The sequence below is a fragment of the Parasteatoda tepidariorum genome, chromosome 5 (genome assembly GCF_982258835.1).
Source record: "Parasteatoda tepidariorum strain Cologne lab strain chromosome 5, Ptep-v5.0, whole genome shotgun sequence".
Taxonomy (NCBI): domain Eukaryota; kingdom Metazoa; phylum Arthropoda; class Arachnida; order Araneae; family Theridiidae; genus Parasteatoda; species Parasteatoda tepidariorum.
This window is the reverse complement of record NC_141759.1, coordinates 87,450,520-87,460,886: the sequence shown is the minus strand read 5'-3', so window position 1 is coordinate 87,460,886 and position 10,367 is coordinate 87,450,520. Positions and strand designations below refer to the sequence as shown.

The 10,367-nt window shown below is 25.9% G+C and overlaps 1 protein-coding gene across 8 annotated transcripts in view; it reads right to left on the bottom strand.

Moving 5' to 3' along the window:
• Positions 1–4,004: 4,004 nt before the first annotated feature.
• The window catches only part of LOC107453639 (major facilitator superfamily domain-containing protein 12), a 56,228-nt gene continuing 49,865 nt past the window's right edge, over positions 4,005–10,367 (bottom strand). For all 8 annotated transcript variants that reach the window (XM_087164454.1, XM_087164453.1, XM_043049920.3 and 5 more), the window contains 3 exons: positions 8,015–8,109; positions 6,693–6,823; positions 4,005–5,782 (listed from right to left, as the gene is read on the bottom strand). In XM_087164454.1, the coding sequence (XP_087020580.1) occupies positions 5,655–5,782; positions 6,693–6,823; positions 8,015–8,109 (354 nt within the window). In that variant the 3' untranslated portion in view covers positions 4,005–5,654. The remainder of the gene's footprint in view (positions 5,783–6,692; positions 6,824–8,014; positions 8,110–10,367) is intronic.

Genomic DNA, 10,367 nt, shown 5'->3' with positions numbered 1-10,367 from the left:
TTTTGTGAATTAAAACTTAAAACAAGAATTGAAATTTAAGGTAAAGTTCCAAAATAAATATTTTATTAATTAAACATATTTTAATAAATTTTACAATAAGTTTATAAAAATAATACCACAGTTCGAAACAATATTGCTCCGCATTGAAATTCATACTTTAAAATACAAATTATGAAACATGTATAAGTAAACATATTGTATGCACAAAAATTTATCACATAATGCATTTTTTTTTTGTACAATGCAATTAGTTTTAAAAATACTTTATAGGTGCATCACATGCCACCTATATAGTTTGATATAATTTTTTTTAATGAAATTGCACATATGTAGAAATTAATTTCTAAATAAAAAAAAAGACGAAAAAATTAGATCACGCAATGGTTTAAATAAAATTTCACACTAATATTCTTATACGTATGAAATATTATATTAGGAATATATACACTGTGAAATCACATTTTCATTTAAAATATTATTTTTAGTTCATATTTCTTTAACGTAAAAAAAATAACTAGATAATGTACAAGTTAAATTTTAAATAAGAACATTAATAATGAAAAAAAAAATTAAAATTTCAAAATACAAATTGAGACAAGTAGAAAATTTTTTAAAAGCAAGAAAAAATGCAAATTATCAAAATAATTTTAATTTAAAAATTTAGGTTTGGTATTTAAAAGCCCATTATTTCACAAAGTAATTTTCAAATGAATACGTAAGCCACAAAATGATTCCCGATGAATTTTCTTTAATTTCATTCTTAATTTATTTAGAAATCAAAATATTATTTTAACATTCAGAAATAATACAGCAAATTTTAATACAGAAGATTGGCAACAGGAAAATGTTTTAATGTAACAATGGATGCACAACATTGAGTGCTTGCATTTTAAACATCTGGAAAAGAATAGACAGAAACATTGCAATAATCATTTTACAATTTATAGATATCAGCTCAAAGATAAGAACTAAATAGTAAACTGTAAAATGTGCAAAATGATAAAAATACAAAATCTGTTTTTATAATAACAAAAATTACTTTTATCTAAGTTCAGTCTGATTTTTCATGTTTTTGTACTAAATATATTTAATAATTTTTTTAGTTCATTGAGAAATTATTTCACAATCAAGAAAAAATATTTTGTTTCTGGGATTGTAAGGAAAATTTAAGATTCTAGGCTTTTCCTAAATTATGTGCTTCTAGAGAACATGCTCATGTTGTGGTTTACAAGAGATTAGAGAGGATTTTTTTTTTTTTTGTTGATGAAATTAATGTTTTTTGAAGATGCATTTATACCCTACTGTGTTGGCATAATTTTAATTATACTAACTAAAAAATAGTTTTAAGACCATCTATTTTCTAAACAATTATAATTTTTTTTGTCAGAAAAATTAAAATTTGAGCTTTTTACAGTAAAAGTTTGTAATATAAATCAAATTTAAATCAAAGATTTAAAAACGACAATAAAATATGTATGTTCACTTTTATAAATAAGATAAGTTTTAAAAAATGCAACATATTATCCCAGAAAGAGGATTACATAGTTTTAAAAATAAAGGAACTTTAAGAACCTCAACATATGACATATACACATTGATATTAAAATGTTATAAATGTATGAAATAAATATATGAAATGATATGACAAATAATGAATTAGATTATAGTATGCACTTGACAATTAATTATATATAAACAACAAATTTATTAATATTTCAAAAATTTTAGTAAGTTTAATATAGCTACATCTTAATCTGTTAACTTTTTTTTTTGAATTTAAAAACAAAATTTTAAAGCTTAATTTTTTTAATAGACCTTTATAGATGTTTAAATCTATAAAGGATACTTAAATAAATAAACTAAAAATAAATTTAAATTTAAAAGAAAATTCATTACAATCAAAATTTTTAAATATTTTTTCTTGTAAAACTCATATTACAAAATATATATAAAACTACAAATGTTATATTAAATCATAAATGATTTTTAATTAATTAATCATTATTAATTAATTTATAAACTTAACAAAGCAAGCACTTACAAAAACTTTATTTCAAACTAGGTTAAATAAATATATTTCAGACACAGTTTTTATTCTAATCAGTGAGTGGGGAAAGTGAAATGAAAAAAAAATGATTAGAAATTAGAAAATGATTAGATTAACAAGCTGCATTAGCTCAGTGGTTAAAGGTATTAAACTGGCATTGTGGAAGACTGAAGTTTAATCTTCAGTGGCAGCTCCATATCAATGGGTATTACCTTGACTGGGAAGTAAAGGCGGCTTTTGCGCAATGCCAACGTTATTGCAACAATCATGTTGTTGATCATGAAATTGTGGTGCCTTAACTTCCATGCCTCCTGGCTCACAATAGGCTGTTGCAAGAATGCTTTACTTTTTATAAGATATTTTACATGCACTTAATATTTTAGTACTTAACAGTGACATTTTTCATATTTTTGAATATTCTATTTTTAAATTAAATTTTTAGTAATTTAAATCTTTTTAATAAGCTCAATCTGAAATTATAATTAAAAATATAGAGAAGTCCTTCAAAATGCATTTCAGCTGAAAATGTTTTATATACATGTGCAGCATTTATAACGTTTAAATATTATGAATTAGGGAAATAAAAAAAAATAATATCGATAATAAAAAACACAGAGGAAGACATGAAAAAAAAAGTTTCATACGAAAAATATAACTCTCACAAATTTAAAACTTGATAAACAAAACAAATAAAAGATAGATAAGGAATAACTTGAGTATAAACAGTTACGGACAAACACCTGTTTTGTTCTCATAGAAAAGAAACACATGCTAAAACAAAATATTTTAGCAGTTATTAGTGCTTAATTTTCTATTCTGAAAATAATTGCAGCATCATAACAAAAGTTTGAACTAAAATATCAACATGAGCTTCATATGCTATTTCCTCGACTTGTATGAAATAATAAAACATTCCATAGTTGAATGTTTGAAATTTAAAAAATAAAGTAAATAAGATCAACTTCAATTTACTTCACTTTAATACTGTTTTGAAATTGAGAATTTTTAGCACTGAAAACTGCAAACATTAGTATATTCTTTTCTCTCTTTTAAAACAATAGCTTTTATTAACTGTAGTAGCTTTTGTTAATAATCTTGATAAAGAATATATCAATCTTGCTTTCAGCAGTATGTGCATTCCAGCAACAGAAAATAGTTTATGTAAGGGTTTAGCTCAGTGAAAATCTGGACAAGAAATTTAAGAAACATGCTTTAAGACTGAATTAAAAAAAATTCAGACTATTTCCCCTTTTTACTCACTGATTAAATTTTTAAATAAAACACTTTAACTAAAAGATATTTTAAATAATAAATTTTACATATTTTAAACAATAAAAAATATGCCATCTTCGACTAGTGTTTTAAAGGGTAGAATATTTAAAAATAAATTATTTTAAATTTACATCAACACCATGTATGAAATATAAAAACAAAAGTGGAATGTTAACAACTAATAAAATATAGAAATTTTTTTAAACACAGAAAATTTATAAAAATTCATAATAAATAAAATGTATCACATTTCTTTGTTAAAACTATAATTGAATGCATTTAAGAGAGCTTTTTAAAGCAATTTTCATTAATAAAAGAATATTTCAAAAGATTAACATTATGCTGGTATCCAAAAGATATCAACATAATTTTACACAGAGGATGTATGCACACAATGACTAAGGTACACAAATGTAAGTGAAATCTTTTTCCTTTTTCAAAGTGAATTTTACCTCTAACTTTACTTAACTCAAAAGCTGTTGTAAGAACTGAAAGAGAAAGAATTTAAGATAGGTCTCTCAAGAAAATCCAATAGTTTCTATTTCTGGAATCTTTGCTAATACAATTTTAGTATTGCCTAAATTTTTCAAGAGCTTTTCATTTTTTTATTATTTTTTATCAAAGTTACTTATAAATCAGATTTTAAGCTAGGCAGACAAAAATTACTTCTTTCAAGGCACTACAGTCTGTTACAGGCCAAGGCCAACCCAAACAATTTTTGCCATCTGGTTACATTCCCAGCAAGGCTGTTCCAGTTCTTAGCTACTATATGGAAGTCCTTCTCCATCGATTCAAGCAACCTAATTGGTGGTTCCTTTTTGCTTTGCAAAAGAATAGAAAAAGTGAGCTTTTTTCTCAAAGTTTGTATTATAAGATCGGAATAAATGTCCGTCCACCTTAGTTTATTGGATTTTATGACTTTAAATACATCAGGTAGCTTGTACTTTTGTAAATTTCAAAGTTAAAAAAGGATCTTCAGCTATTATTTTTATGGACTGCACCAAATATTTTTCTAATGATTTCCAATAATTTATTTTCATGTAACTTGATTGTTGCTCAGCAGTCACCCCCACAAAGCAGAATAGATCCAGCTAGTGTTTTATAAATGTTTATTTTAAATATTTCTTCAGATAAACATTAAATTGACTTGTTGCAATAGACAAATGTTTAGTGATGAAAGCAATACATCCAGAAAGGATTTTATGAATTGTCTTTAGATACAGAAAACTCAAGTCATAGATGTTCAGGTTATAGAAGTTTAACTGTAATAATCTGTTAGTTATAATTAAAATAAGCACAAAACTGAGTTTTTCATAAAGTAATCACAGAAAAAATTCTCTATAATTGAATATGTTAACAAGAAAAAAAATCATTTTTACATTTAATTTAAAAAAAAAATCCATGAAAACTCGATGAACAAATACATAATTCTTTTTTTTTTTTTTCCAACTGTAATTTGTATCAAATTAACATCAACCCCTTTCAGCTTGACAGTTTCTTCTTTAAATACTGTTTTTAAGCAGAACCATATCAGCAATAGTTCCATTTTTTTCTGAACTTTCAGCTGGTTGTTTTTATGTACTTAAAAAACCAGCTTTCCCAATGTTATTCAATGGGAAGTTAACAGGGAATTTTCAGTACAATTTTGTCCTGGATCTCAATACTTGGAGGGATAATGACATTGAAACAAGTTTCCTTTGTGGGGAAGCACACAAGTTAAAAAAAGGTTTTCCCTGTGCCTCAGATATGTTTAGGAAATGATCTTAGAAAGAATATTAAGATAAACCATTTTTTTTTAAGAATTAATGTGTGGAAAATCTGAAATGAATTGCAATTTTAAAATATCATAGGCTTTTTTACTCAGAAAAATAGTAAACCATAAAAACAAATAATACTTAAATAAATGTAAAATAAATTATATACATTTACGCTATTTTCTTTGCAGTTATAAACACTTCTATAAAAAAAATTTTTTTGGTTTACCTTTTTTAAGATCAATTTTATGAAATTAAAAATAATAATATGCTATCTAAAACTATACATGTTGTAAATTTGAACTCTTTAGACAGTTTTTCACTAGCGTCACTTTAAAATTGGACTCTTTTAAAGGCATTCAATATTTTCAACAAGATATAAAGTGTTCTCAGAATATAAAAAGCATCACATCTCCTACAAACAAACATGAGTACAAAGAAACATGAAGTATAAAAAGTTTCAATCACCCTGTGCAACACTCCTTCGTACTCAAACTTTAAAAGTCTCATCTTTTAATGCCCATAACTACTCAAACTCTTTAAAAAAATAAATAACAAACTCTTAATTAAATAACAAAAGATCACGTAGTGACAGAATCGGATTCATCATCGAGTAATGATCTTCGTTCCTCACAGCTTCTTTCCTTAGCAGCAGTTATACTGGCGACTCTTCTGTTATGTCGAATAATTGAGTTCCTATGTAGTTGTTCTGAAAAGATAAAATCTTTTAGCATAAATAGTTGTTATTACTTATTACTGCAAATTATTATCTCTAGTTTTATGAAGTAAATTAAATCTTGAAAAAAAGTTCAGAAATTCACTTCTTAAAACACTATAAACAACACAAAACCAATTTCAAATTCACAAACACTAGATATAATTAAAAATTGATTGCACCTTTAATTTGTAAATTGGTATTCATTAATTTTATATATCATAATCATCAAAAAGCTTCTAGAAAGCAGTAAAAAGTTTGCACTTCCTCGATAAAAAAAACAAAGAGTGATAGATTTTATTGCTCTCATTGAGTTAAGCAACCGGTAAAACCAATTCAAAGTCAATGTTCAATATAAAACGATTCAAAAGAAAGAATAAATTTGGAATGTTCAGAAACGTCTTAAGAAAAAAAAAAGGGGGGGGGGGGGAATCGGATCACAAGGAAAGTTTGTTAAACAGAGAATTTACCTCATTTTTTAGAAGTTATTTTAAAAAGAAATCCTGAAAATAGTTTCATTTAATAGAAGTTCAACAGCAATTGACATAATCAATTTATGTGTCTGTTTTTACAATGATTTCAAGACATAGACATGGCATTATTAAATATTTTTAAATGAAAATACAAGTTGCAAAAAGAATATTATAATAACGTTACAACTTTTTTTAATATAGAATTGGCTGAGTGGCAAATGTTGTCAGAACAAGAGTTGGATGTGGTGAACCAGCACCAAATTCAAGATAAAAAAAATAACACTAGATATTATTTATTCAGGGTAAGAAAAAATGGCTTTGGAAAACAAAAAGAGAAGAAAATAGAAAAAAGGAATCATGTAACTATACTCATCTGAAAAGATAAACACTAGAGGAGAATAATATCAACAATGAAAGCAGTGTAAAGTTACCTTCATTCCTTCTTTCTCCTATAGATTGCGTAGCAAGACAAGCTAGGGAAATCAATCCAAGAAGTATTGCACCTCCACAAGCAAACTCGAGTATATATCTGTAATACCATCTGCAACTAGTACAACATGTTCTAAAAAAAAAAAAATAATAATTCTTGAATACAGATAAAGACTGTCTAACATGCTTGGAATGGCTAATTTTTTTTCAATCTTTTTGAGAGCACAGATTCAAGGCATATTTGTAAAACAAATATAAGAAATTCAAAAACAATCAAGTTCAAAATAACAAAATCAGAACCCATTACCAGAAATATCCCTTAAGTAAAATGAAATGTAACACATTCTTAAATCATAGATATATTAGGGAAATCATATTTTTATGAAAAAAATAATTAATTTGATGATGACTTTTTAAATTTTTTAAGGGCTACATAAATTTGGAAAATATGTATAGATAGGTACCAAGACTAACTATTAATTCAGGAAAATCTTCCGCCACTCTTTTTGGATGCTTATTCAAACCTTAAGTTATGAAATTGAGCTAAAGTATTAAAGCATATCTGCCAACATTAATGAAATAAAATAACGGAGATTTTACTAGCGACATTTTTCAGGCTACGAATAAAGCTTTGATACATCATATATAATTAGGTAAGTCAAAAAAAGAAATTCAAAACTGGAAATAATATAAGCACTTACATTTAGTGAAGTAAAAAATATTAAATATTAATCTAAAAGAGATTTTTTTGAACCATTATCTATAATTACTTTAACTATTAACACTCAATATACCACAGTGCACTATCTGTTGAGGCACAATTTATTGAGGAATAAAAGTATTTTTGCCATCAGCGGTTATTTTAACACCTAAAATTTTTTTTTTTTAAATTTCTTCAAATACAGAGAAATTTGAGAATATACAGATAAACAGGAGATAGTCATAAAATACAGGAGTCTTCATTAAATAACAGGAGACTTGGCAGGTATGTTAAAGAGACATCTTTTGTTCAAAGTAAATTTTTTTAATTTTAAAACATTGATGTTAAAATGAAAATAAAAAAAGCATAAACTTAAATGTTACATTGGTAGATAGATATTAGCTAGTGAACCAAAATTAAGAATATCTCTGTCATTTGTCAGCAAAAATGTAATTTGGAACTAATTCAAGAATTTCGAAGTTAATACTTAGAAGCATCCCATAAGTAAAATGAAAAACACCATGTGATCAGCGTAACAATAAACAAAATCTGTAATAAAATTATTTTTCTTTCAAAAATACCATTTGAATTCATAAGAAGTTTAAAAAGAAGGAAATTACTCACAAACATGGATGAAAAACCTGAATAAGTTCTACAGCAACACCATTTGACAACTTATCAAGGAAGCTCATGCATCCAAATACAAAAGCACCACTCGTCTAGAAACAAAAATTAAGCAATTAGGATAAAATAAAAATCAACAATACAAATTACAACAAATACAGTATAACATATATATAACACCAGGCTTAGATAAAATGAAAAGCTTTTAGCAAACGCAAAATCTTAATTAAAAATTTTCTCTTCAAGCAATTTATCAAATTTGTATCTAATTTCAACCCTTTTGCTGCTACCTTATTCTAAGGAAATTCGTTAAAAAAAAACAAACAAATTTTTTCTAGTGTTTTAATTTTTTTTAAAATCTACATCGATTGGTATACATACCAGCACATTTTCTTTAAACTTGGCAGTTTTTTGAAGATATAACTAGCTATTAACTAACTAGATTTTCTGTTACTGTACAGGTTTTTTCTAAACTTAACTAAGGGGTAGAATATGGAATTTCTGACCGTTTATTTATAATGTATATTTTTTTATTATATATTGCATGCATATACATTGTATAATACAAATACATATACAATGCATATTTTATGAGCTTACTCTACAATTCAATATATCATAGTAACCAAAAGTTACACTGTATAATAATCAGTAATATTAAAGAATTTTCTGTAAGGGCGACAGATTTTCCACAAAACATTTGAACATATCATGTATACCTCTGCATAACGCAATTTTATATATTGCATTTCTCCATACACGTCAAAAACTTTAAAATCATTAAAGCAAACCGAAATTTATCCCCGTGGCAGAAACACGGCGACACAGCGACATTGTCGCAGAAAGCGACTGAGTTCTTGCAGAAAGATTTTTTTTATTTGGGAAATAAAAATTTTTGGTTTGCCACAAACAAAAGTTCTCAAAATAAATTCTGCAGAAACAGAAGCTGTTTTACCAACAAAAAAAGTCATTTTCTTCAGAAACAAAAAAATTCTGCAGAAGCAATAATGGTTCTGCAAAAATTTTTTCTTACAGAATTGTTTTAAATATTTTTTTTTTCTAGCGTACCGTGGAAGGAGAAAGCGCTCGTAATTCTCCGTTAATCTCCAACACAAACAGTTACTGGATAAAAAGGGGAGAATTTTTTTCTCCCTTATTAAGCTATTTTTGGAAATTTGCCAACTTCGGCCTCTTATCGCTGGCGCAGTAATTTGCTTTGTGCTTTTTTATGAGAACAGAGCATTTTATACGCATGCGAAAAAAATCGCATCCAATGAATATGGCTCTAATACCGATGTTTCAGTACTGATAAAGACTATTTCGTTTCGAGATGTTGAATAGACTTGAGCATATTCAGTCGGAAACTGCTTCTGCATACTTCGTGTGGAATCAGTGCTATATATTTACACAATACAGTGCGAAATCACAAGCGCTGTGTATTTTTTTCGTTCTGAACTTAATCTGATCACAAAAAAAGTTTTATTTACCTCCTTTTTTTAAAAAAAAAATCTTTTAATAAGTCAGTACAATATTAATCGAATCTAATTAATTAGGTAAAATGAATTAGATGTAGAAAAAATTGAAACAAATATTGCTTTAATTTTTTTGCTTTTAGAATTCGGCTATAGTCAATACTATTTTATTATTTTGATTACTCAACTTCAATATTAATTTTTTCACCTGATTTGTTTCTGTACCTGATATAACTACTATAGTGAAACATTAAATCATACTGTTTTAAACTGATACTTCAAATTCAGTTATCTTGTTTTATAAATTTAATCTTATTGTCCATTCTTAGCTATTTCTATAAGTTCTATCTTATTACAGGTTCTGGGTAATCTTTATTTATGCTCTAGTAAGCATTTTTGTTTGCAGATCTATACATTTATAACTTTTCGTTATTATCGAAGATTATACAAATTTATACTTAAACAATTTAAACTTATTAAGAAATGTAAACTTATATTATGAAATTACAGTTTTATTCTATGCATGTAGACTTATTTTATAAACACGAATTTCATCTATTATTATAAATTCATTACACATACATTTATAACGATAAAAATATCTTGCAGAAAGATATTGGTTCTAAGGTTTGTCGCAGAAAGTCAGAAAAAATTCTGCCACAGGGAAATTTATAAACTTGTTGGATTTATTTCTAATGCTCCAGATAATATCATTTTGTTTTAATTTTGTGAATAACAAACAATTTTTGGGTTTTATAATATTTCTAAGCATTAATACTGATCTGCTACAGATTTATATTGTTACATTTAGTGGTAAGTTTAATGATGTGTGAAATGTTCGATGAAATGCTTAATGATATGTGAATGTTCTACATAAAGTA